Consider the following 27,961-nt stretch of genomic DNA (forward strand, 5'->3'; position numbering starts at 1 on the left):
CGTAGAGCCGAGCGCGTGCCGCGACATGACGTCACTTTATCATTTCTGCCCCCGCCCCCTCCCTCTCCGGCAACATCACGGGAGCCATGATGGCACCCCCAGGCTTCTTGGGTTAGCGGCTTAGAGCAGCAGCAGCAAGCGAACGAGCAAGCAGCCGTCGGCTCCCTTGTGGCCGCGAAAAGAAAAAGAGGGCGAACCGCAGAGGGGAACGAGGAGCAAATGACGGCGGCGCAGCGGTTCGGAATGGCCTCGGAGCTGCACTCGGAGGCGGCCGAGGAGGCGGGCAGCACCACGGATAGTAGGCCCACGTCTGACCGGGTGAGCGTGAGGAGGAGCGAGCGGGGAAAGTCGGGGGGCTGGCGGTGGTAGAGATGTAGGGACCACCACCAGGATCTCTGGGGTCGTCTAGGGGGGCTTGTGGGGGTGACGGTCGGTGAGGCGTGGGGTTGTCTGGGGGTCTCGGGTCCGAAGTTTGGGGCCTACAGAATGTCAGGCGGTGGACTTGCTGGGTTGCGACACGTTTAGTGTGAGTCACTCGGTTATTGTCGTGTAAAGCGGTGCAAGTTGCAGAAGAATAAAAACATTACTTTCACTTAAGCTGTTTTAAGAGACCGGCTACTGACTGCAGTGTTCTTACACTCCTTTTCAAATGGGGGTGGTGAGGGCATTTTCGTCGATAAGACATTATCGGGGTGAGGGCCGCCACGCATTTGAAACCAATGGGGGTTTGACAGCATGCTGGGGTTTTTTCTCACTATTTGTGTATTATCGGGTGCCGAACACAAGGCCCTCAGTGGACCGCGGACCTTGCGATGAAGAACACTTGGCTACGGAATGTCCGTGGTCTCGGATTTTATGATACAGGGTCTAACTCGGGGCCACTGGCAAGAGGACTCAGTGCTAGAGTCCAGCGTTTATACTCTGCAGTCTTTAGGGTCTGGAGACCCAAGATCTGCAGTCCGTCATCTGGGATGTATACGGTCTTTTGGAGTCTCGGTCGGAGGTCTAAAGTCTGTGAGGTTGACATTCTGGAGAATGTCTCTGAGATTGCGGATCCGCGATCTCTGGGGTGTTTTGGCCTGTGGTGCCAGGAGTTTGGAGTATTTGGGATCTTCGTGGTTTATGGGGGTTTGGGGGGGGGTCTCGAGAATATGTGATGTGTTGGCAGCACGGGGGATGTTGGGTCTGTGTGGATTGTATCACCGCGGAAGTTGTGCAGTCTTTGTCAGAGAGAGGCACGGACAGACAGATACTGAGAGACGTAAATGCAGGGAGAGGAACAGACACATGGAGCAAGTGGTTTGTGTTCTCTAGGATTGGCGGTCTGTGGTTTAAATAAAAAATGGTTTCGCCCATTATTTTAGCAGTAAATGCTTTTTTTCGTCTAAAATAAGACTTTGAGTAATAGATTTGCCAAAATGAGCCCTCTGAATGTGATTCTCAAGAGCAGCATGTACATTTGCACCTCTGTAACTTTTTGTCATAGAAGCGTTGAGTAGATGATTGCAATCCCAACTCGACAAAGCAGAGAGAGAAATGTGTAACATTTGGTGCAAGTGGCCTTCCATCCTAAAAATCAGCCCGGGAAGGGCCCTTACCCAAAATGACTAAATAAGTCACATTTATTTTCCAACACATTCAATTCCCAGCCACAGCTAACTTAATTTAATGGACATCTGTGAAAAAGAGCTTTATAGCTCATCAGATTCCTCCAGTGTAAATATATATTGTGATTCAGTGGCGAATGATATGCGCATACCTGTAAACCCCTTATCAGTGCCTACTTTATTACAGACCAATTCAGACCTTATTGGTCACCCCGTGCCCTTATATATCTCAACGTTCATCCTACAAAGTCCAATCACAAGGGAGAAACACAAACAAATAGAGCAATTTTTTTGCCCGTATTGAAACGGCTGTACACCGTATGGACCTGAAACTAAATTTCCCTGTACAATAATACGTGTAAACCATATATGGGTTGACAGGTATGTATGTGAAACAGTCCTAGACCACCTTTCGTTTCTATGGACAAACAAACGACGAAGTGTCGAGGCCTTCGTCAAGCAGTGGATGGACAAACAAATTACATTATAACATCGTGTCAATTATTATATTGGTAATGTGTTTTCAGCCGACGTTTTGATTTGCTTCCTGTCATTTATTACTAGGTCGTGGACTTGATCAACCAGGCTTCACTCACAACAAATGAATCTCAAAAGTTGCTCCTGCTGAAACAGGTAAGTGTCCGTGTGTACGTTGCGTGCGCACTGTGACAATGCCTGTCCAAAACCACAAGGACGGCACTATGCAATGCAACCGCTGTCATTGGTTCCCTAACCTTAACTATTAACTTTTCAATTTAGGCATAATAACTTACCCCATATCGTAAATTAAATTCACTCATTCCACTGCACAACCATATTGCGCTGGAGCCGTGCTGAGCTAGCCCTGAGCAGCTCAGGAGGCGCCCAGGTTTTATTTCCACTGCAGATACACTGCTGCGCCACTGACATCACAGTTCACATGTCGTGAGTTAAATTAAATATCGAGAATGATTTACCTCTGCTCCTGGCTGTGTTTGGCTGGAGCCACATTTATAATTTGGTTCTGGCTCAGCTTATCAAATTACCAGTGGAAAAACCACTAGCACTGAGGGCCCCACCATGCTAGCATGGCTCAGATGTGCCAGTGGAGTTCCAAGTGAGCATCCTTATTCTTGACATTAAACATGGCCAATAGGTTTCAAGTTTTCAAGTTTCATTTATTTGGTATAGCCCTGTGAGCCATTCGGCTCTTGAATCGGGTGCAACCGCAACAAACAAAAAACATAAACATAAACAAGAAAATATCTTCAAGTGACTGTGACTAAGTGCAAACAGAAAATCCAAGAAAAGACAGCAAAATATTGCAGAAAAAGCACCATACACCAAAGCACCGCCAATAGGAAACATACGTATCTGCCATCTGTGTAATTCCTGTAAGGATGGGGGCATACATTATGAAAAACCTCTGCTTAGTACAATACTGGAAAGCGCTGTCAATCTGTCTTGATCGTAGTGAATGCCATCTCGTTTGTTCACAGGTTCAGGAACTGATTGTCAACAAGGAACCAGCCCTCCTGGATAACTTCCTCGATGTAAGGCCCTGTAAAATGTGTGACCAAAAATTAAAATTAAAACAAAGTAAAGGGGGGGCTCCATTGGCAGTGGTGTATGGGCACAAATTAAAATTTTAAGGGAGTGCGTTTGATCTGTGCCCGTAAATGTGTAGATACTTTTCGAACTAAAACAAGGATGAGATGGATAGAATTTAAAAGCCAGATCACCACTTGAGAATTGTATCGATACTTGCGGGTCGATAAGCTCTGCTACATTTGTGCGATTCCATCACAGGCTTGGTAGCCATAATGGGTGTTTTGGATGGTGGGAAAAAATATCCCGTTGTCGATTATTGAAGTCATTCATCCAGTTATTATAATATATTTCAAGTTTTGGTGTCATTTGTAAAATCAACCACGATAAAAAAAGTTTTATTTATTTATCAGGTTAAGTCTCCTGAATGTAGTTTTTTGTTTTTCTTTCCCGAATGTATTCCAATTCTTTCAGCTCATGCATTAAACGTGTCTATTCAGAAGAATTGAACAGCGGGACATGCTTACGTAACCATGATTATATCACTTCGCTCCGCTTTTTTCAGGAAATGATCGCGTTTCAAAATGACAGACTATTGGAAATTCGTAAATTTATCATTGGCTTCATGGAAGAGGCATGGTGAGTTTCATATTTCTTACATCTTTGTTTACCTACAGCTATCAATAGATACACAATGATTCGGGGGCCCAGTTTCGATTTTATGTATCGTCACAAATAAGGTGTGGGATTTAATTCAAGAATCAATTCATGAAATGATGCGCTGTCGTGCCTTTTGTGGGTGAGGGTGGTGGTCTCGTGAAATTAATACAACATACTTTTTCAGAATATTTTCTACTTTACATAAATGGTTATTTTTACGGTCTGATGTGTGCATCGTGAGTGTAACAATATATTTTAATTCACGAGTTAATCCATAGCTAAATGCCTAGCATTGAAGGTGCATGTGCGACCCCGGGGTCCCGAATAAACGGAAGTCAAAATCGTAATTAATTTATTTTTGGCGACTCCGTCCCACCGCGCACATAAATGCCTCGACCTACCTGGCATGGATCATTCTATTGTCATGTCCAAGCGCAGCGAGGACGAATTCGCAGAAGAAACGAAACGTTGATTAGCGCATCGTGTAGAGCTCATCGATAAGAATAGATTGCCGTATCCTTCACCTTCAACAGACATAAAATGATGTCGCAACGCAGTTTATGGGAGAGCTGGGGGCTTATGGGACCCCGGGGTCCCGCCATGAGGTGCAATTGTTGGCTTAACCCATGCTATATTAAAACCTAGTTATGAAAGCTGAATTCCTACCATGGGAGCTTATAATGTATAGATGGAATTTATCATGTGTAACATCTGGATTGCATCCAGTCTCATCAGATCTTGGAAGCTAACCAGGTTTGAGCCTGGAAAGTGACTGGAAGGGTGACCAGCATGCATTGCATAGGTCTTGTCGGCGAATATGAGGCTATGTTTGTGAACAGTGGGCAGTGCAGCACAACCCATTCTTGTCCTGTACTATGCTCCCACGTCTGTGCTTCCCTCCACTAAACCGGCACCGATCAGCGTGGTGATGTATGCTCAAACAATCCCCACAATCTGCACGTGTCTTGTTTAGGCCTCGTCCAACAGTGGATTGACAAAATTGGCTTTACATTTATAAGGATGCACTGGCCATCCCAGGCATATGCAAGTAGTTCCGCATGACGATCCTGCAACACGTTCAGCATGCAGGAAGTGCAACTGCACCAGGACCCATGCGCTGGAGGACGCTCAGGCGCAGGGCTATAAAAAGCGGGGAAATTGGACACGGGGGCACCCATTTTATTCCTTGCATCCAGAGCCCTTACCTACCACACTACAGCCACTGTCTTCCCCAAGGATCGCCGCCTCGCCGTGGTGGTGAAGCGTGTGCGGTGCTGAGATCCCAAGAGCAATGCCGTTGTTGCTTTCCCCTCCGCAGTAAGAAGGACAACGAGCTGCTTCTGAAGCTGATCGCGAACATCAACATGCTGCTGCACGACGAGAACGTGAACGTGGTGAAGCGCGCTATCCTCAGCCTCACGCAGCTGTATCGCGTCATGCTACAGGTGGGTCTGGCGCTGCTGTTTGTGCGTCACCGTGTATGTGCTTGTGCATGTCCGGCCTTCATAGGTGCGCTCGCTAACAACACTTGCCCCAACAGTCTGTTCCGGCTATACCCTTTTTACGCAATTGGGAGCGGTAGTTCAGCAGTTGACACACTGGGCTACAAACCCGGTGATATGAGTTTGATTCCCACTCACGGCCAACACCACTAACGAATATCTGAACTGGTGCTGGGCCCCTCTCCTAGGTCAACTCGATTTTAAATTAATACTTGGTACTGTGTGGACATATCAGCACTGGAGAGACAAATGCAGCATGGGCGTAGTGCTGGCCACACCACGACATTGTGCAACTTGTCGGCCTTAATGGATGCTTGCTTACAGCACTTGCCCAAATTGCTTGTGAAGGCTCTATGGGGGATCTTTGTCTTTGGCCGCATGTCATTTTAATATCAATTTCCAATGTTGGTTTTCACAGAGGAAATGCTCAACACGTGCATCTAACCCAGAACACCACAATTGGCTCCAATCGCCTTTTAATGTTTCAGGCTGCAATAATAATTATGTTGATTATATTTGTTGTTCGCCACATTCTTTTATCACACATCACAAAGGGGCTATTGTTTCCACAAATCGGTAAAGTCTGTGCTATGTTTTTACCCAATTAAATATTGTCCGGTAATTTTTCTCATATGGACCGTGATGCCAGCACACATGGCCTGTGAGGCGGACGCCGTTACTTCACTCGCAGCATTAACCAGGGCTGCCTACTACCTCGAACTGGCAAAACGTGCTGGACGCTCGACTTTCATAACCACTTTTCATTTCACTCCCAGGAGACGACCTTCTTTAAATTTCAGGGAGAAAGTTGTTCCCACCCGTGTCCAGGAATGGATACAGTTACAGATGGTGCCTGGTATACAGGAGTTCGTGGGTTCGATCCCGACCGTGACGCCTGTATATTTCGAGTTTGCACGTTGTCCCCCGTAGCCACATGGATTTTTCTCCAGGTCTGCTGTTTTTTCCCTCCACATTTACAATCAACATGCGTTTATAGAGTATTTGGCTGCTATAAATTTCCCCTTGATAAGCCACTTGGTTGAACTATCATTTGTGGCCAGGTCGCTTCTGCAAAAAGAGTTACATTGCTCAGTGGAGTTTCCATGTTCTGGTAAAAGAAAAAATATTTTAAGTTTTTGTCACGTTTGTGTATCTGTGCGCATGCGTGCGCCTTCAGTGGTTGGCGGGCCACCGCAAGGTGTCCGAGGAGCAGGAGGCGGTGTGGGAGATGATGAGTGCGATGCGCATCGACATCATGCAACTGCTCGACTCGGAGAACGACGGCGTGCGCACCCACGCCATCAAGTTCGTCGAGATGCTCGTGGTGGCCATGTCACCGCGCACGCAGGACTCTGAGGTCACCAAGCGGCAGGAGGGAGAGGCCTGCATGGAGCGCATCCCGCGCGACCACCCCCTGCTCAAGCAGAGTAAGTCGCCGCATCGTCGTCAAAATTGTCAACATCGTCATCAAAATCGTCAACATCGTCATCAAAATCGTCAACATCGTCATCAAAATTGTCAACATCGTCATCAAAATCGTCAACATCGTCGCAATCGTCATCATCGTCACAATCGTCATTGTCATCATCGTCATCATCGTCAAAATTGTCACCACCATCAAAGTTGTCAACATTGTCATCGTCGTCATCTCCATCATCGTCAAAATCGTCAAAATTGTCAACATCGTCATAATCAGGATTGTGGCAATTCGCTCGCCCCACTATCACGTTTTGCGTGGTGATTTAATTGACAAATTGATCATTTTAATTTTTACACATTGTAATTGCAGCGCCTCTAGTGCCTGCAGGGGTCACTTGAACCATTTTGTCAATTCGCCACTACTGGACAATGGCCTCCCCACGCTGTGTATTGTCACGGTGAGAGGTTGTTTGATCAAACTTCACCCCGCTAGTAGGTGTGATTTAGTGTTGGTGGCAGGGAGGGGGCTGGATCAGCTCGAATATCACTCGCCACTGATGACAGTCTAGCTCGGGTTACCGTTCTCACAGCGCAGTGTGCGTATTGCTCCACCATATTTCCCATGGCATTACCACCGTCATTACCACGACCATTACTGTGAATGTGAATGGCGTGCGGCACGATGCGTCGCGGTGGGTTTAGTGGTTTGTCGTCGCTCTCAGGTCAGCTGCGAGAAATGGGTGAGGCGGCGCTGGAGCGGCTTCTCAGCTTCATGGTGCACCCGGCCATCTCCTCCATCAACCTGACGGCTGCACTGGGCTCCCTGGCCACCATCGCACGCCAGCGGCCCGTCTTCATGGCCCGCGTGGTACAGGCCTACGAGACGCTTCACGGTGAGAGCCTCGCCGCTCGCGGCGCACGCATGCACACACGCAAGATCGCAACAACAACAACAAAGCACCCAGCGCAGAAACTAAAGTTTTTACCAGGTTAGGCCCACAGAGCTGTATAGCTATTTTTTTAGAAGCGAGCTGGCCACAAATTATAGCTCAACAAAGTGGCTTTTCACGTGGAAATGTATAGCAGGACCTGGAGAAAAATCCATCCGACCACAGAGAGGGAGAGAGAGAGACGTGCAAACTCCAAATATACAGCCGGCATCAGGGTCGCACGTTGACTTTAAATGTGGAGGGAAAAACCGGAGGACCCGGAGAAAAAGCCACGCGACCACAGGGAGAAACATGCACACTTCAAATATACAGGCGTCAGGGTCGGGATCGAACCCACGACCTCCTGCATACCAGGCGAGGTAGTTAACATCTCGTCACCGCGACATGAATGAATAGCGGAGGGAGACCGAGGGTGAGATGATTGAAGGATGTGATTGAGATGTGTGAGGAAAGTCGATGTTGCTAGAGAAGAGGCACAGGAGAGAAGTACATTGAGTACCAGTGAACTAGAGAGCTCTAAATGCAGGGTTCCTGCATTAACACCAGATGCTATGTCATCAAACAAACAAGAGAAAATCTAAGCGGCTGACTCCGTGGTCTACCGGTAGCACTAAATTCATCACACCATCTGATATTTTGACAGATAAAAAGTGTCCCGTAAGTATAGACATATTTATCCTGTTATCAATATTTATGAGCAGATAACCCCACTGATATTAATTATTTTTGTGGGTAGACATGGCTAATAATAGCTGACAGTGTTGCCCGCACATCAACACGGATAAGATCAATGTATTTGAATTTGTTTAAAATACTGTTGGCTAAAGCACAGACCAGTGAAATGTTACGTTCCACATTTTACAGCTATTCGGCTCGTTTATACAGTCTGCAGTTTGCCGTGTAGTATTCATTAAAATAAATTTGCCTGAACTGGCCATACAGTTGCAGGGTTGCCCTTTTACGTGTCTATAGTTGCACCACAGACTGCAGCACTCTGTTCTAGCCACGTATAAACCACGGGTGCCTGTGTGCTTGCGCAGCCAATTTGCCACCGACGCTTGCCAAGTCACAGGTGAGCAGCGTGCGGAAGAACCTCAAGCTGCACCTGCTGGGGCTGCTTAAACTTCCGTCGTCCATCGAGTTCCACCCGCAGATGAGCACCCTCCTCTACGACCTGGGCACCAGCCCACAGGTACGACCCCACCGTGCTCCATGGCCCCATTGTATTGTCAATCCACTGCTATCGACAACACTATCTATAAACTAAACAGTACATAAATTATCATTGTATTATAATAGACATCAATTCAATGAATTTTTTTCGGGATTCCAGACAGCAATCATTTCTTTGCGGAGACTGCTAATTGTAGGAGATCCGTGGCATTTTGCGTTGTCCGGGGCCACCGTTAGGAACAACCCCTTGCGTGTACGGCTGCGTGAGCTCTTGCGATGTCGCGCCGGTTTTGTGCGACACTCACCGACTGCCGTTCCCAGGAGCTGCAGCGCAACATGCCGAGTGCGCGCGAACTGCGACGCCGCATGCACCGCGACGACACGGAGCAGCACAGCAAGAAGATGAAGATGGGTACGCGCGCGCTCGTGCCAACAACAAAAAAACATTCCCCTAACAAATAGTTCAAACCATTATACAGCAAAATATCCGTTATGCGGCGCTTTAATTGTGCGGAATGCTCGTATTAACCGGCATCTGTCATAGATGGTAATGCAAATCTTCACTTCACGTATCTGTAAAAATTCCGACAGCCTCCGGCATCTTGCCATGCACTTGTCGTAGATCTGTTGTTAATGGGAGCTTCATGACAATGCGGAGTGGTGGCGCTCACGGCAGTCCGTACATACAGTACTCTACTACTGTATAAAGCACTGTACTACTGTATACTGTACAATAAAAGGCCCCACTGCTTCTCAACAATTCACTTAGAATGCTCTACAACTGACTGCTGAGCACCTCTGTAAAAGAGTATATTATTTCCTTTATCGTGGTTAAAAAGTAGGCTTAGTTTTTTTTCTTGAAAAGTTGTATGTACTCAAAATGTGGTTAACAATAAGTAGAACTCTCAGAGAACTGACTTATTTGATTAACCGCCCACCCTCCATTCCCTATGGATGCTGAATAGCAGAGCTGAAGATGGTGTCATCGGAAGTGCTAATGACGGTTGCGTTTTGCCCCGCTGCGTGATGTTTCTCCGTGGTTCTGCTCGGTGTTGCGGTTCCTCCTCGTGGCTGCACCGGCTCCATCAAATCTCCACATGACCCTTCCTTTCATGAATGGTCTATGTCGCTGCCATTCTCAATTTGTTCTGGACCTAAACTGCACATAATTTGCAGAAATCATGTGTTGTATATGTTAATTCCCAATGCACGATTTTATGCGTGTATTACGTGCAAAAAAATAAACTTTCAGCAATTATTATTTGTTATTATTCCACTGTTTACCCAGGAAAGCCGCACCGACTCTTTGTTACCAGGGCCTTGCCCTAGTGGGCGACGTTGCTATATGTAATCCCAATGGATAATTTTCAGGTAATACTTTAGCATTTGGATGTTTGGCCAAGACCAGTGACATTGTAGGCCGTTTTAATTAAGGAAGGAAAATGGAGAACCCGGAGCAAACCCACGCAGAACAAGCGGAGAAACGCAAACACCCCATGCAGAAAGTCGGGAATCGACACGGGAAAACTTTTGTTGCGAGGCCAAGCGTTAGCGTGGCGCCACCCTGCCACCAAGCGACGGGCAGATTAGCCATTGTAAACGACGCCCGCTGATCACGACCCCGGGTGTCGTCGCGCAGAGACCATGCAAGACGAAGACGACGACAAGGAAACGGAGGCGGTGCCGGCGCCAAGACCCAAGGTGGCGCCGTTGCCCAGCGTGCTTTCTGCCATCGACGTCACGGCGCAGCACATCCTGCCCATGCTCACCCCGGACAAAGTGGCCAACCTGGTAAAGCGCGCCCGCATTGTGTGGGTGCGCGGTGAAACGCGCCCGCGTGTTTTAAATAGAATTCCCAAACGGATTGCAGCCAGGGCTGGACATTTAAATTGTGTGGAGGAATGCGTAAATGCCCCCCCTACCTACCAAGATCTAAACCATACCAACAAAACAGCCTTTGACACAATTGTATGCACAGTTTCTGCCCACGTACCCTTTGGGGAGGTCCAGAGCGTGACGGACAGACGCTTGCGAATTATGTGATCGGTTATGGCCTTTTCAGAGCTTCAATAAAGTGAAGGCCTTTCTGGCAGCACTTACGTAACCACGTGATTTCAGAGCTGCACCTCGAACATATGATCATCTTGTTTTCTAATGTGGGTACGCAGGTGCTGGTGAGCATGGTGCTCCTTCCAGACACGATGCCAGCCTCTTTCCAGGCCACCTACACGCCCATCGAGTCGGCCGGCACGCACGCCCAGATCCAGCACCTGGCTCGTCTCATGGCCACGCAGATCTCCAACGCCGGGCTTGGACCAGGTGTGACACCACCCACCCATCACCACCAACGCCTCTCAAGTCCGCCGTGTGTTTAAATAAAAACACATTCCTGCGGAGGGAGCTGGTAGGAACGTTGGGTTGCTCGGTCAATGGCCAGGGTCGACGGCGGCGCGGTGTATTCCACAAATATGGCCGACTGTGAGGGCGGGCACAAGCCGGCGTGAGTAGGTTAAACGTTGACTTTTATAAGGGCACCACGGGGTGACCAGCCCCTCCCCACCCTCCCCACCCAGCCCCTCCCCACCCCCCCACCCAGTCCCACCCTCCCCACCCAGCCCCTCCCCACCCAGCCCCTCCCTCCCCACCCAGCCCCTCCCTGCACGACGGACGGACGGACACAATAATCCCCTGTGGGCTGGTGTAACCAGGAGATTCCTACCAGTAATAACCCAAATGGATTACAGCCAGTGCTGGAAATGGAAATTGCTGGAGCACCCCTGGTTGAGAAGCGTTCGGCTAAGCGTGCGCTGTCGTGCAGGCGTGGAGATGGAGAAGGAGAGGGAGAAGGAGCGTGAGCGAGAGAAGGAGAGGGAGCGTGAGCGAGAGAAGAAGGCGAACGAGGAGGAGGAGAACAACAAGAACTCGCTCATCAAGCGCAAGGTGCAGGTCATCTCCGTCATGGCCACCTCCTACTCCGGTGCCGGTGGAGCCATGCCCGCGACGGATGAGGGGGCGACTCCGACCCCGCGCCGCTTGCCCGAGCCCATCATCCCCGCGCCGCAGACCCGGTCAGCACAGAATAACAATGTTCAGATTTCCACCACATGATGATGATAATGATGATGAAAATGCGCTTTGAGTTGCTGAGGCAATTTAAGCGACGCCACACGAATGTAGAGATCAGTATTTATAAGGTGAGTAATGGTGTGTGTGTGTCACAGGCTTGTGGGGAGCGACAGTGCAACGGTTAACACGCTGCGCTATGAACTCGGTGACCCGAGTTTGATTCCCTTCACGGCCAACACCAATGACGATTATCTTAACTGATCCTGGACCTCCCCTAGGTTGACTTAACCATAAAATGAGTACCTGGTGCGATGTGTAAACATCACCACTGGGGAGACAAAGGTGTGGTGTTGGCTACCCACCCCCTCGTGCTCGCTAACAGTACTTGCCCCAACAGTCTGTTCTTTGTCTTGTCACAGGCTTGCTGGCCCAGGCATACGCAGGAAGGTATTTCGCGTGGCTGACGTGCTGCAGCCACTGTCGAGCGAGGAGATGGAGCGCATGTCGCGGGCCGCTGTGGGCCGCATCCTCCAGGCGGACAGGACGTGCATGCGCGGTGGCGCCGGCCACGTAAGCGTGGCGAGGGTTAACACACTTCCTTCACCAGCCCGCAACAAACATCATTATCATCATGCACTACTTGATATCGTGCCTCTCACAAGTATAAAACAAGTCCCCAATCACCACTGCACGCGTGGTGGCTCCAGGCACATAAGCATGGCTCGGGTGAACACACTTCCTCCCTCTTCCAGCCCGCAACAAACATCATTATCATCATGCACTACTTAATATCGTGTCTCTCACAAGTATAAAACACGCCCCCAATCGCCAACGCAATAAAGAAGCTCAATGAAACGGAGCAGTTGCGCGCAGGTGGTTGCACACATGAACTTGGCATCACGAGACGTGTCCAAGATTGCACACAACCTTTCCAAAATTGTATACGTACACTGCGGGAGTATTATGAACTAACACATCGACAAATTACGTCGTTGTGTGCTTAAAATACATACTAAGTTTTGAACAATGTTTAAAAAAAATAGAATTTTCAACATCCAATAGGATGAAGGACTCAAGAATGTTTTTTTGGAGAGGATAATAATCGATGTCCAGATAGCTCTACGAGTTCAGTCGTGGTGCATTGCACTGGTTAGTGCACAGTGCATTAAATCGAGCAACCTGAATGTAATTTAATTATAATTTGACCAGGATGAACTCAAGTATGGTCAAACATCAACCTCCGCGACTGACACGGCGTGGGGAGGAAATTCGTCCGGCAACGTATTGTAAATGATAACACGGCCGCTCGCCTTTGTGTTCATGCATGTTGAACTTCTTACGTAGGCAACCATGCTAATCGGAGGGTGCCTTTGTCACGTGTTGCACCTTTGTCTCGCAGGTGCGCAATCAGCTGCTGGCGCGGCTGGCGGCCCGGTTCGGCGGAGATATGCGGGCCCAGCTGCTGGAGTGCGTGCTGGCTGACATGCGCACCCAGGGAGACCTGGCCTTCACGTGGCTCTTCCAGGAGTACGCCACCTACCTGGAGAGCGAGCAGCCCTCGGCGCTCGACGACTACGACGACTGCCTCACGGGGCTGCTTAGCGGCCTGCTGGAGAAGGGCGACCAGCGGGACGGGTGCGACATCGCTGCTGCCGCTGCCACCGCTATCACCATCAACGGCGATATGCGCCACACCGCGCTCTAATCCTGCCCTTGACGTACATCGGAAATCATCAGAATCTTTATTTAGAGTGGGCGAATCCTATGAGTTGCAAAGCGCTTTTTCACAATACGAAAACACAATAGGAGTGCAAAATAGAGATAATGGTAAAGCAAGTCACTAAATATTAATAAATACACAAATAAATGTAGTATACGAGTCAAATTCATCAAGATTGAGCAAGGCAGCAGAAACAACAAAACAGTCCCAGACCACACCAAGATAACACCACACTGCATTAGTCCCTCAATAGAATGGCACATGAACATTGAACTATCGATACACAGATACATCAGACGTGACCCCAAAGTGAAGACACAGGGGATTATCAATTTCACTACCTTAACATCACTCTTTAAACTAAGACTAAACTATTTGTATTTTTACCAGATAAGCTACCACTGAGCTGTATGGCTCTTTTTTTAGAAGCCACCCGGCTGCAAATGATAGCTCAGTAAAGTGACTTATGGTGTGGAAATTTATAACAGCCAAATACTCGAAGCGCCTGTTGATTCTACCATGCGAGGTAGTTAACATCTTGCCACTGTGACCACCGTGGCAGGGGCACGTAATCATGTGATTTGATCTCTGGGCCTCCGCTTTGTGCTCCATTCAAGCTGAGCTTATCTTTGACAGGGTGGGAACCTATGGTCCCGCAGGCCGGATACCAGCCAACCCCTATGGCCAGGCCTGACTACCATCGTAAAATAAGTATTATGCGATTTTAATCATTGATGTTAGCGGTGATCGTGACGATTGTTGTTGCCGCCACGTGCTCCGTGTCACCAGGCTGTTCTCCAGGATCGTTCTGGAGGCCCCACGGATGACAGGACGTGCGGTCGAGGTGTTGAGGAGGTACTGCGAGGATGAGGTGGGTATTTTGCGTCGCTGCATCGTCTTACTTTAGAGTCGTGAATATATTGCTCCTGCCCACCTCTCCCTACCGTCACGCTCCACTCCTCCCCTCCACACTCTCCGACAGCTTTTTTTCGACGCGCTCTGCTCGCCTCTTCAAACTCTCCTCCCTCTCCTCCCTCTCATGGCCGATGATGACGATAATCAAGATTATAATGATATAACCGATCTCTTACATCAATTTAATGGCAGTGCTTGTCTTGTGTTGCATGCAGAGCTATGCGTACCGTGTGTATATGTGTTTTATGTGGGGAGAGGTGGTGTAGCAGTTTGCCTTCTGCTCTACAAACCTGTTGACCTGAGCTCATTTCCCGCTCACAGCCAACAACAGTCACATTTATTTGAACCGGTCCTGGGCCTCCCCTAGGTTGATTCGGCCTCAAATGAGTACCTGGTGCGGTGTGTAAACATCACCACTCGGGAGACAAAGGCAGCCGGGCGTGGTGCTGACCACTCACCCCCTCGTGTGCCGTTCCGGCCTTCATAAGTGCTACTCGCTAACAGCACTTGCCCCAACAGTCTGTTAAGGCTATATGGGGGGGGATCTTTGGGTTTTTTTGTATCGTGCGAACCCGCGCGTAGCGTGAAGACCCCCCCGTGTGTTACCCGTGCCCCGTGTGCAGACCCGCGTGTACCTGGGCATGTCGACGCTGCGGGAGCTGGTGCTGAAGCGGCCGTCGCAGAAGATGCTCTACATGCACGTGCTGCTTGAGTTGTGCTCCCACGACAAGGACAAGGCAAGCGCCAGTGTCACCTCGCCCCACCAGCGTACAACACGTGAAGAGTCGCGACACGCGTTGGGTGTAGACGATAAGGCGCAATTCATCGGTAGATTCCCCATGCGCCGTGCTTGGAAAGCAGGAAATAAACAGAATCTGCAGGGTCAACGGCCAGAACTAAGGGGGTAAATGCCAGTTTTAAAGAGGTGAGTTATAGAGACGGACTTAAGACTTTCGTGAACATATTCTTGGTTCTTTCGCTAAAGTCACGTGGAAGGGAAAGAATAAAATAATAAAAATATAAAACAATAAAATTGTCACGACGTTTCGACTGCAACACAAGCAATCATCATCAGGTGTGATGATTGCTGTGGATTTCACACCTGAAAAAATGTTCTTGCTGTGTGTTTCACACCTGATGATGATTGCTTGTGTTGCAGTCGAAACGTCGTGAGAATTTTTATTGTTTTATATTTTTATTATTTTATTGTTTCCCTTCTACGTGACTTTAGCGAAGGAACCAAGAATATGAATCCCTGCAGTCACGAAAGCTTTAAATCAAAACTTTCATGAACGTTATCTATATTTATTAGCAAAGGCAACGTGTTCCACAACTTGGCAGCTGCACTGGCAAACAGCCTGATCACCCCAGGAAGTGAGGCTTGAACTCAGAGTTCTTTGAAGAAGGCGATCAAAGATCTCGGGGACACCTCGTTGGAGAGTATAAAGATGGATCGCTTTCTGTAGATATTGCGGGGCTATCCCATTGAGTGCCTTGTAGGTCAGCAGCAGATATGTCGCCGATGATGACGATGCTGGAAACATCAGCATAATTTCAATAAAATCAGTGATTTGCTGCTCAGATGACCGTTGAGGCGGATCCAGTGGTGGAAATTCCTCGTTCCAACGGAGGGGACAAGTCTACAGGTAGACCCCGAGTTACGACGGTCCGACTTACGATATTTCGATCTTACGATGGTGATAGTGATACGACAAAATTGTAAAATATTTAACATTTCGCGCGGCAGGCAAACGCAGCAGCGTACGAGGTACGATACTGTACGTTGGGACGCTGCCGGGATGTGACGCATCTCCCGCCTTTCTATGAAATTTAAGTTCATATAGGTAGGCTAAAAATTTACCTTGATTTTTTACTTTACATTTTACTGTGCAATACAGTATTGTAATTAATAAATACATACAGTATATAGTTTATACCAGTACGGTACTGTAAATTGCTCTGTTTTGCTAAATTATCACCATTCTTTAAGACTCCTGGGTAGGCTAGGCCATCTTCGACTTACGATATTTTTGACTTACGATGGGGCCATCGTAATGCATCTCCATCGGAAGTAGAGGACTACCTGTATTCGTAGGATAACCGCTGTTGGCTGACCACCAAGTGGTGCACAATTTCTCAATCACGTTGGGGTGATGGGCTGAGTCAACCCCCAAAAAGGGTTTGGACTCGCAACCTAACGATTGTGAGCCAGTCGCCTTGCTATCCCTCTACGATGAGGCAGAGTCATTGCACCGAAATGTCGTCTATTCTACATTCTTTTCCTCTTCAGGGCAGTATAATTCGATGCTTGTGTTGAGTTTTAAAACAAAATCACTTTATTGGTACCAAGCCTCCCACAATGCCATGCGGCAAGGAGTGTGGCATAGTTTGGCGCCAGCTTTTGTAGGGTGCGGTCACGTCGCTACAATTCTCTGCGGTGTTTACAACGTCTTTAAAAACAACGGCACTACGCCTCTCTAAATAACATTAACGCTGAACCCACTTGCACATTCCGAGATTGAGCGGTGACCAGGGGACCCCCCCCCCCCGACCCTGCAACTGGCAGTCGTCTCGGAACAAGCAAAGGGTTAACGACCTCCGCTCGGCTACGTGCGCGATCGTCCGCAGGTGCGCTCCCAGGCGCTGCTGTTCGTGAAGCGTCTCTACGAGAAGGAGGAGCTGCGGAACTGCATCGAGAAGTTCGCGCTCAACATGCTGCAGTGTCTGGTGCACCCCAACCCGCCCTCCGTGTGCTTTGCCGACGACCGTGACACCGGTAAGGGCCGGCTTGCACCAGCTCGCGCGGCACAACACGCGGGCCCTTGCTTCGCGGTTGATTTTTGTTTATTGGGGTTGGGCCACGTAATGATCTGGCTAAATCTGTGTCGTTAATAAATCCCTCCGTCACCCGATACCATCTGGAATGCACCTCTTACGATATTAGGAAGCCGCTGGAGCTGTGCACTTTTAAATATAGTTTGGAAACTAATTTCTTGAGAAATGCTTTTTGTTGTTTAGTTTCTTGTCCTTTCGCCGCACCTCCGACTCGCAAGGTTGGCTATGTACGGTGCGAAAGAAGTTCAACATACATACATATAACAGTTGGCACATCGCCACTAGAGAGACAAAGGCGGCTGGACGTGGTGCTGGCTACCCACTCCTTTGTGTGCTATGACGGCCCTCACAGGTGCTCGCTATAGAATGGCACATGAACATTGCACTCCAAGCCCATCCTCCTAAGCTCGATTCCCGGCCAGGCTTATAATCAGTGGCGAATATCTGAACCGGTCTTGAACATCCCCGAGGCAACGATTACTTGGTGCGTTGTGTAAAAACTTCAGCACTGGAGACTAGTGCTGTTGCGTGCTGTGCTTGCCATAGCACCCTTTCGTACGCCACGTGCTCCCGAACAGCGCTTGCCTCAACAACCTTTGAAAATGCCATATTGAGGGATGTTTGTCTCTTCACAAATGCAGAGGTGGCTTCATCATGGACGGATGACTCAATCCGTCAGTGCCTCTATGTGTACCTGTCGCTGCTGCCGCTCAACCACACGCTCATCCACGAGCTGGCCGCCGTCTACACGGAAGCCATCGCGGACATCAAGCGCACCATTCTGCGCATCATCGAGCAGCCCGTAAGCTACTTTCACATCACCTCTAATGTCCTACCTAAAATCAACATATTTTCAGCAGGCTGGTAGCATACAGTGATCGGGATATCTCGAACATACTATCCATAACCGTTCGGTTTTTAGCATCCTCGAGCAGGGGTCGGCAACTAAAACAACAAGAAGAGATTGTTTTTATATTATTCGGTAAAAAACTCAATATATCAAAAAACGCAATGCACGTGAATACGAGAACAATTTCGATTTAAAGCTTTCGTGACTGCAGGGATTCATCTTGGTTCTTTCGGTAAAGTCACGTAGTAGGGAAATAATAAAATAATAAAAATAAAACATAATAAAATACAATTCTCACGACGTTTCGGCCACAACGCAAGCAGCCGTCCTCAGGTGAAGAACAGGTCTGTGGGAAAGACAACGTGTTTTATTTTTATTATTTTATTATTTCCCTTCTACGTGACTTTACCGAAAGAACCAAGAAGATGAATACGAGAACAGTGGTCCATAATAAATGAAGTCACAAAGCAGTCTTTCAAAAGCCGCATGCGGCTCCGTCGCCGCAGATTGCCGACCCCTGGCCTAAAGTAAGCTGCGATGTAACTCCTTCCTGACGTCACATGCGCCATTGGCATCGCCTGCTGGCCCCTGCGTGGCCCCTGAGCTTGATTCGTGACTTCTTGTGAGTCCGGAGGGCCATGGTTTAGCTGCAGCTCGACTCGGCAAATATCCGCTGCAAAAAAAAAACGATCCGTACCGTGAAGGGCCCACGCTGGCACGGCTCGGATGTGCCAGTGGAATAAAGAGGGCTGTCAGCGGCGAATGACGTAATGGGTCATTGCAGATCCGTGGGATGGGCATGAACTCACCGGAGTTGCTGCTGCTGGTGGAGAGCTGTCCCAAGGGTGCCGAGACGCTGGTCACGCGCAGCCTGCATATCCTTACCGAGAAAGGTATTTTGTTCAACTGATTTTCAACGTGCTATTGCATCCGCTTGTTCGCACTGATTGGACTTCCGTGTGTGACCATTTACCCCAACCGGAAATTCAATTGTCATGATTTTGTGTCGTGATTAGATTCAGCAATGTATTGTTCTTATTTATTTGCATCTAGTTTGGTTTGTGTCTCTAAGGCTTGTTTTTAGTTTTTATCTCACTTTCCTTTTCTACAGTTTTGCCCTCTGCATTATCTGAAGTGTAATATTTGCATCTAATTTGCACATTACTTTGCAATTTGATGCATGTATCCTGATTGCAGCAATCGATGTTAATTTACGAATCAAAGCACATGCCTAGAAGAGACAGTCTTTGGACGTCTGTGAAAAAAAGCTTCATAGCTCATCGGATTCCTCCAGTCTAAATCTAAGATTCTGATTCCCGATTGGCAGAGGGGAAAAGGAAGGTGCTTAGCCTGAACTTTTGAACAGCGAGGGAATCGCCAGCGCTAACGATTGGCAAAAGAGAATTCCGGACCCGTGGCGGTGGCCACTTGCCATACGGAGCAAATCCTCCAGCAGCTGGGACTAATTAGAGGGAACAATTAGAGCTCATTCCAGCTGTGGCGGAGTGTGGCATACTGCAGATAATAAATGCGTAATTACTAACGTTAAATTACATGTACTTTGAATTAACACTTGATATCTCAACAGCATATAAGTATACGAACACGCATCAATGGCAATTATCACAATGGTCGGGGATAGCGTCTTACGCTTCCCCGTGTTGACAAACGCATTTAAAATTCCCCACACATGATTAGCGTCGAGCTTTACCACGCGGGAATGCTGATGCACACGCATTGACTGCAAACCAAGTTCTACATCTCTCAGATTTATTGAACCCCGCCCCGTGTGTGCGTGTGTCGCGTGGTCGTGCGCATTGCAGCTCCACCGTCCCCGGAGCTGGTGAAGCGCGTGCGGGACCTCTACCAAAAGCGCGTGTCGGACGTTCGCTTCCTCATCCCGGTGCTCAACGGCCTCGAGAAGGTGACACAAAGACAAGAATCCCCCGTATAGCCTTAACAGGCTGTTAGGGCAAGTGCTGTTAGCCGAGCACCTATGAAGGCCGGTGCGGCACACGAGGGGGTTGGTGACCAGCACCACACCCTTTGTCTAGAAATACGTAATTACTAACATTAAATTGCTAACACCAGGTACTCATTTGAGGCCGAGTTGCCCTAGGGGAGGCCAACGAATGGTTCAGATGTTCATCACTGGTGTTGATCGTCAGCGGGAATTGAACTCGGGTTGCCTGGTTCGTAGGGCAGCGCACAAACCGCTAGGCTACACACAAGAAGAACAATAACAACCGCCAATCGGCACTAAGCGGTGACGGTGAAAAAAATATCTAGAGGGATTTGGGAAAGTGGCTTATTGGCTGCTTAATTATTCTCCACAATACAGCTAATTATTATAATGTACAATGTGACCGATATGCCTTCTGAACCATTACTTCAGCACACCGATCAGTTTGTGGTGCATAAGGGAGCACAGAGGAACAGTACAATATAATTTTCCGCACTGCCCCACTACACGGTCCGCACCGCCCGTGAATTCACAACCAGTAACCATCACGAAAGTTGAGGCTCTCGTGACAAGTGGTTACTCAAGCCAGCCCACCGTCTCCCACGGTCGAATGAGTCTCTGATGTTTTTTTATTTTCCGTGCCACAGAAAGAGGTGATCGCAGCACTGCCCAAGCTCATCAAGCTGAACCCCATCGTCGTGAAGGAGGTGTTCAACCGGTTACTCGGCACCCAACACGGTATGGCCGGGCACGTGCCCAGAGCCGTCGATGCTTTCCAGGATCAACAGCGTTCAAGGGAGAGACGTGGATGTGGACGACCGTGGCAAAGTGGTGGTGGTGTCATAGCTTAATTTGTTGACTGGCATCATTGGATGCAACTCGTGTTTTCCACTCTCATATTCAAGATATGCCGCCTTAAAATGTCTATTTATATACAGGCCTGTGATTAAACCAGGTTCTCAAGTGTAGTGAATTGATGGTCACCACTGACTACAAAAAAAAATCCCATATTAAATTTGGTTCTGCACTTAATTTGGATAAATACCAGCTCCGTGGATTGAAAATATTGGTTTGACTCGTTTCGTGACAAGCATTTCTCTCAGTGGCAGAGTGGGAGGGAAAGTGCTGCCCTCCTCCTCTGTGCACCACAGGTCACTTGAAGTGATCTCAGAAGTAGCTCTGTGGCATCCGCTTCCGTGGACCGTCCTCTTCCACTGCTCCGTTAACGACAAATGTGGCGAGTTGCTTGCTGTACTGCACTGCCAATACAGTCCCCTGTGTTTTTGAGTTAAATCGCATAAATATATAAATGCGTCGTTAAAACCCGCCACCACCCGACACAGCCAACTCGTAAGGGTTGTCACGTAAACAGAACGTGCCAATTCTGTCGGGTGGTGGCGGGTTTTAAAGACACATTTATATTCATAATAAACTGACACATTTATATATTTACGCGATCTAACCAAAAAAACCTCTTACGGATGATATTGGTCACGAAAGCCTACGTGTTAAACTGTGTGTTTTGATGTCGTCCATCGTCGCTGCTCTGCGTAGGCGAGGGTGGAGTGGCCATGTCGCCTCTCACACCGGGAGAGTTGCTTGTGGCGCTGCACAACATTGACACCACCAAATGCGACATGAAGTCCATCATCAAAGGTACTTCGCTTCTATGTACACGCGTGTACGTTGAACTTATTTCGCCACCGTACTCGGCCAACACGTACTAATCGGAGGTGCGGGCGAAGGACAGCAAACTGAACGCCCCAAAAAAAGGTGGAGGCTTGGTGGATGCCCTCCACCTTGCTTGTTGAAGCAATCAGTTTTTGTATTGAAACTGTGTACCAATGTAAATTAGCTAACGTGGTTTTCCTTCGTAGATTTTATTAAATAATAAAGTACAGCCCTTCGTCGGTCCACCTTATGATGCCTTATCGGGGCTTATTTGACCATACTTCACCAGGCTGGTCTAGTGCGGGTTGGTGAAGAGGGAGGAAACCTGAGCTGGTTCAGATATCACCTCTGATGTTGCGGGGAATCGAATGCAGGTTCTCTGGTCTATAGTGCAGTGCGCTAACCACTGCGCCCCACCGCTGCACCGCTCTACCAGCTGTATTGTTTGCGCCTCTTTCACCAACACTAAAAAGTCTTGTGATTTGCAACGGAAATAAGTCTTCGTCATAAGTGAAATGCTATACGAGGTGACCAAATCACTTGGAAATGCCCCCTATCCCGTCAGATTTCAGAAGCTAGGGAGGATCGAGCCTGTTGAGTATCAGCCATGGCCGGGAATCAAACAGGGTTGCCGCGCTAATAGCGCAGTGCGCTAACCACTTTGCCAACACTTCACCCGACACCCAACTTTTCATACTTTTTATAATCTATTTATATTTGTTCTACTTGTTCGTTCATTCGCTGTGTGCAGCCACGAGCCTGTGCTTTGCGGAGCGCTGGGTCTACAGCTCGGAGGTGCTGGCAGTGGTCATGCAGCAGCTGATGGAGCAGAACCCTCTGCCTGTGTTGCTCATGCGCACCGTCATCCAGTCGCTGTCCATGTACCCACGCATGGGCGCCTTCGTCATGAACATCCTGCAGAGGCTCATCATCAAGCAGGTGCGCCAGTCACCTCGCTGCGGAGATTAGCTTGCAGGGGGATGGCACTCGGAAACTCGTGTGTGGAGTCGTTCGTTTGTATGCAAGTCCGTCCGACTAAATATGAACACGGCTACATGATGAAAACACATTCCTGCGGAGGGAGCTGGTAGGAACGTTGTGTTGCTCGGTCAATGGCCAGGGTCAACGGCGGCGTGGTGTATTCCGCAAATATGGCCGACTGTGAGGGCGGGCACAAGCCGGCGTGAGTAGGTTAAACGTTGAGTTTTATAAGGGCACCACGGGGTGACCAGCCCCTCCCCACCCCTCCCACCCCCCACCCAGCCCCACCCTCCCCACCCAGCCCCTCCCCACCCTCCCCACCCAGCCCCTGCCTCCCCACCCAGCCCCTCCCTCCCCACCCAGCCCCTCCCCACCCTCCCCTCCCCACCCAGCCCCTCCCCACCCAGCCATTCCCTGCACGATGGACGGACGGACACCCCTGTGGGCTGGTGGAACCAGTGGGTTCTTGCCTGTAAAAAACTTCATTGGTACTTGGATGAGTGACCAGCAGCGCTTGCCAGATGTGTTGTACATGCGGAGCAGGGAGGGAAGTGGCCAGGAGATCACAGCGGTAAATGTCACCCCCTCATGTACGTGGGTTTTCTCCAAGCACTCCTGCTTTTCGTTGACATGTCACTCATTAAACCATTTGGCCTAACATCCCAATGCAGTAACCTCCTCTTAAAAAAAAAGGTTATACGACCCGGTGAGTGTTTTGATTCTCTCATTTCGGTGACTTTTCGTACTTAGGGGCGAGAACCAGTAATCATTCATTTCAGGCTAAATTTACCAAGGGGAGGAACTCGTCAAACACTCTTCTCAGTCCAAGTTGGCAGAGGCCGTAGGGCAATCACTCCATTACCAAATGTAGAATCAAGCCATAGGCCATTGTGCTCACCATCTGTCAAGTAACTTTGCGTAGCTCAGAATCCAAATCTTTATTTACACTGGAGGAATCCGATGAGCCATTGAAGCTCTTTTTCACAGACGTCCAGTAGCTACCGTTGACTTAAACTGGGTTAACCCCCCCACCCGCTCCCTCTCGCATGCCCCATCCGCCAGGTGTGGAAGCACCCCAAGGTGTGGGAGGGCTTCATCAAGTGCTGCCAACGAACCAAGCCGCAGTCGTTTGGCGTGCTGCTGCAGCTGCCGCCCGCGCAACTCGCCGTCGTCTTCGACAAGTGTCCCGAGATACGAGAGCCGCTGCTCATGCACGTGCGCTCGCTCACCCCGCAGCAGGTGCGGTCCCCTCTACTACCCCCTACCTACCACCCCCCCACCGCAGCACGCAGAGGTCCAACATGGTTGCGTCCTCGATTATACTTATTTGAAAAACTAATTTCTTTGGAACTCCCATGGAGACCCATAGGCTCGCGTCGACTGTCCTCATATCTTAATTCAACCACATCCTTCCATAAAGATGGTCACTGCATCGCGCGCTTTCAGATGCGGTTCTGCATCTGAAATGCGCGTGAAGGAACGAAACAGACTTCTCCACAAACCTGGCTGTCGCCTGATGAAGCTGGTTGTAATTGCTGGCAAAACGTCGTACTCAGATTGTAAACGATGTGGCTTAGCTCTCCAACACACCGGTGTGCTGTACTAGTGACGAATTGGCATGCTCTGTTTACGTGACAACCGTTACTAGTTGGCTGTATCGGGTGGTGGCGGGTTTTAACGACACATTTATATTTTTATGCGATCTAACCCAAAAAAACCTCTTATGGTTCATGATAATAGTTTTTCGTGCTTTGTTTGTTGTCCTTCCCCCGCGCCTCCGACTAGCACGGTTGGCTAGGTACGATGCAAAAGAAGTTCAACTTACATACATATATGCGGGCGTATTATTATTATTCGGGTTATGGATTAAACGTGCTTGCGACAAAATCACGAAGGTGTATTTAAACGAGACGGCAGTGCACGCGGGTTTAATCCTCACTCGCCCAATGGTCAACGATTCTTCGCTGATCAAAACGCAAAAAAGGCTTAAGTTGTAAAAATTAAAACTCTTAACATTCGTTCATAAGACTGTGGCCTTAAAATTTAATTTCGACAATAGTTGACAGGTCGGGCAATGGCTCTACTTCTGAGCACATGTTATTTTTGTTTTTGGCCCTTCTACTCGTATGTATTTAGAACTTTTTTTGTGCCGTACATAGCCATATATATCTATATATTTTTAAGGCAGTGTAATTGACAAATGTTTAGAGCTTTTTTGTTGTTAATTGTGCTTGTGTGTGCCACTGCCAGCGCAGCATCGCCAACAATTTTTTTGTTTATTCACTTTTACTTGCACACTTTACTCTATTTAAACCTGTTCATGTCTCGCTTCACTTCTCAATTGCAGTCCGCGGCGGTTAAATACTGCACTAACGGCACAACTTCTCGTCACTTTTTTTTCTGCTCGCAGCAAAACCACATTTCCAAGTCGACGATAGCCGTCCTGGAGATGGGGCCCATAATCAAGATCGAGCAGGATTCCGAGCACATCCTACCAGCCCAGGTGAGCCGTTCACTTCGTGGGTGCCTCGGTTAACGTGGCTGAATATTGTCTTGAAGTACCAACCTGTCCGAACAGGAAAGGTTTCATTGCGTACGTATTACCAGCTTGATCGTAGAGGAAACTTGGGAATCACTTTAAGGATGACCGATGGCGAAGGCGCTGCGCGCTATATATGCTTTGAGCATGATTCAAGATTTATTACATTATATTACATATTACATTAGCTCTGTGATATCCACATCCAAGGGCCCGTTCTCTAACACAGAGGGTTGTACTTCTCCGCTCGGGTTTCCGATGGATGCCTCGTTGCATGACGACATGACAACGATAGCACATTTTGGGTACATTTTTGGATAAAGATGGAAGGAATCTTTTGATTTAAAGCTTTTGTGACTGCAGGGATTTATATTCTTGGTTCTTTCATCATCAGGTGTTATTGCTTGTGCACACCTGATGATCATTGCTTGTGTTGCAGTCGAAACGTCGTGAGAATTATATTTTCATTATTTTATTGTTTCCCTTCTACGTGACTTTACCGAAAGAACCAAGAATATGGAAGGAATCGTTTAAAGATGCATGTGCGAAAGCTGTGCTCCTGCAGGCCGTACGACACGCGAGCGTTTACTGCATGTGCTGGCTTTGCAGGGGGAGGCGCGCCGCGCGATGGACACTCACGGCATCCGTGACGACGGCTCCCTGCCGTGCTGGGCCACCCCGCACCGGCCAGACCTACACCCGCGAGTCAACATGAACATGCACCCCGCGCAGCACGCCCCGCAGCACGCCCACCCGCACCCCCACCCGCACCCCCACCCGCACCCCCACCCGCACCCACACCCCCACCTCCAGCACTTGCAGCCCATGCAGCCCATGCAGCACCTGAAGCTGGCGCAGCTGGCTCAAATGCAGCCCGGCCACACGCCAACCCCTGGAGGACGCGCGGAACCGCCGCTCAGGCCGGCCGTGCACCTCGAGCCACGCCCCGAGAGCGCCGCGGGCGCACAGAGCCAGCCGGAGCCTGAGCACTCGCGACCCAACAGCGCGGTCACAGTCGCCTCTGCTGCTGCCACCGCCTCCGAAGCTAAGCCGTCGGCGGTGCTGGAAAGGGCAGAGGGAGCCGACGCGACGGCCGGCGCGGGTGGGCGATCGATGGGCAAGGAGGACAAAGCGAAGGCGGATGTAGAGGGGGACAGCGCGGGTTTGCGCCCGGAGGAGGTGAAGCCGGCGGCACGGGAAGGTGCAGCCGAGGTGCACGTAGCGCAGGGGAGCGGTGTGCCATTCGCGCGTGTGATGCCGGCGGGTCCCTAGGTCGGCCAGACCCAGCCTCAGATGCAGCCCAAACCCCCTCTAGGTTTGGTTGTCTCAGACACCCAAATCTAACCCCCGGATCCAGAACCCAATGAATTACGATCACCCGAAATGCATACGGTCCCATCTTGTCAGATCTTGGAATCTAAGCACGGATTAATTATTGCTTGGATGGGGTGGGTGACCACCGTGGCATGCCAGGTGTGCCCAGGAGATGGCATGGGTTTTTCCCTGGATTCTCTAATATCCTTTCCCATGCCAAACTCTCATGAATGCTGTTGGCCAAACAACCCATTTTTTCCCCTTCTGAAAAAGTATTTAGAATCAGTGTAGGCTTTCTTGGGTAAATAAGAACACATGAGTGTACGTGTGATTTGCCTCATTGCAACACTAGGCTGAGTTAAGGCAACACCCAGACACGATAAAAAATGGGTTTGCAGGTTATATGGGTCCATTATGCCACAGATGTAATGATATTCCATCGGGCCCCGTTGCACAAGCGTCAAAGCGTGCATGGGGAAATAAAAGGTGACTTCGTCTATGCGAATTCCATACAATGAGTAAATTCACGCGCCACTTATGAGAAATTGCCGATTGTTCTTTGGGCACGTGGGAAATCTATACGATAAAAAGATACTATATATCACCAGTTAAGGCCCAGTGAGCTACATAGCTTTTTCAGAAGCAACCTGGCTATCACAAATGATAGCTCAAAGAAGTGGCTCATCAGCATGTGGAATTCTATAGCATCCAAATACTCTTAAATGCATGTTTCTAAATGTGGAGGGAATAAACGGAGGAACCGGAGAAAAATCCACACGACCATGGGGAGAACATGCAAATTCCAAATATACAGCAGGCATCAGGGTTGGGATCAAACCCACGACTTCCTGCATACCAAGCGAGGTAGTTAACATCTCACCACCGTGAGATGTTAACTCCAAACGCTCGCGTGATCTCACTCCATTGTAAGCCCAGAGCAACGCCGATGTACCTCTGGCCTTAAAGCGTTCGCTTGTCGGGGTACTGTCGTCCACTGTACGTGATTTAAGTTTAACGCTTGCGTGCAAACTGATGACGGTGCATTTGTAAACCACAACAATAAACTTCGACTAACACTGCGTATTTTGCATTGCGTTCTTAAAACACTGTGTTGCGTGTGACGGAACATGGTTTTGTACAGCTTACACAGAAATGTCAACGCAGGACTTGGATAATGGGCATTATTAATGTATTCTTTGGATTATAAGATGCTCTGTAAAGGAAGAAGCACCCCAACTTTGTGCCTGATGTCAATTAAATTATTCAATT

General features: G+C 48.9%; 1 protein-coding gene across 1 annotated transcript; it reads left to right on the top strand.

The window, feature by feature from the left end:
- Nucleotides 1-38: 38 nt before the first annotated feature.
- Nucleotides 39-27,771, top strand: SYMPK (symplekin scaffold protein). Its single transcript, XM_078616925.1, has 26 exons — nucleotides 39-318; nucleotides 2,172-2,240; nucleotides 3,086-3,139; nucleotides 3,700-3,773; nucleotides 5,113-5,239; nucleotides 6,474-6,723; nucleotides 7,438-7,608; nucleotides 8,706-8,857; nucleotides 9,160-9,250; nucleotides 10,478-10,629; nucleotides 11,007-11,157; nucleotides 11,657-11,906; nucleotides 12,324-12,474; nucleotides 13,304-13,539; nucleotides 14,414-14,495; nucleotides 15,163-15,276; nucleotides 17,168-17,315; nucleotides 18,016-18,176; nucleotides 19,009-19,117; nucleotides 20,048-20,148; nucleotides 20,835-20,925; nucleotides 21,742-21,843; nucleotides 22,610-22,797; nucleotides 23,902-24,078; nucleotides 25,250-25,342; nucleotides 25,988-27,771. The coding sequence occupies exons 1-26, from the start codon at nucleotides 220-222 to the stop codon at nucleotides 26,648-26,650; spliced, it is 4,056 nt and encodes a 1,351-aa protein (XP_078473051.1). The 5' UTR covers nucleotides 39-219; the 3' UTR covers nucleotides 26,651-27,771.
- Nucleotides 27,772-27,961: the final 190 nt, after the last annotated feature.

The sequence above is a fragment of the Lampetra planeri genome, chromosome 52 (genome assembly GCF_965212315.1).
Source record: "Lampetra planeri chromosome 52, kcLamPlan1.2.h2, whole genome shotgun sequence".
In the NCBI taxonomy this organism is placed as follows: domain Eukaryota; kingdom Metazoa; phylum Chordata; class Hyperoartia; order Petromyzontiformes; family Petromyzontidae; genus Lampetra; species Lampetra planeri.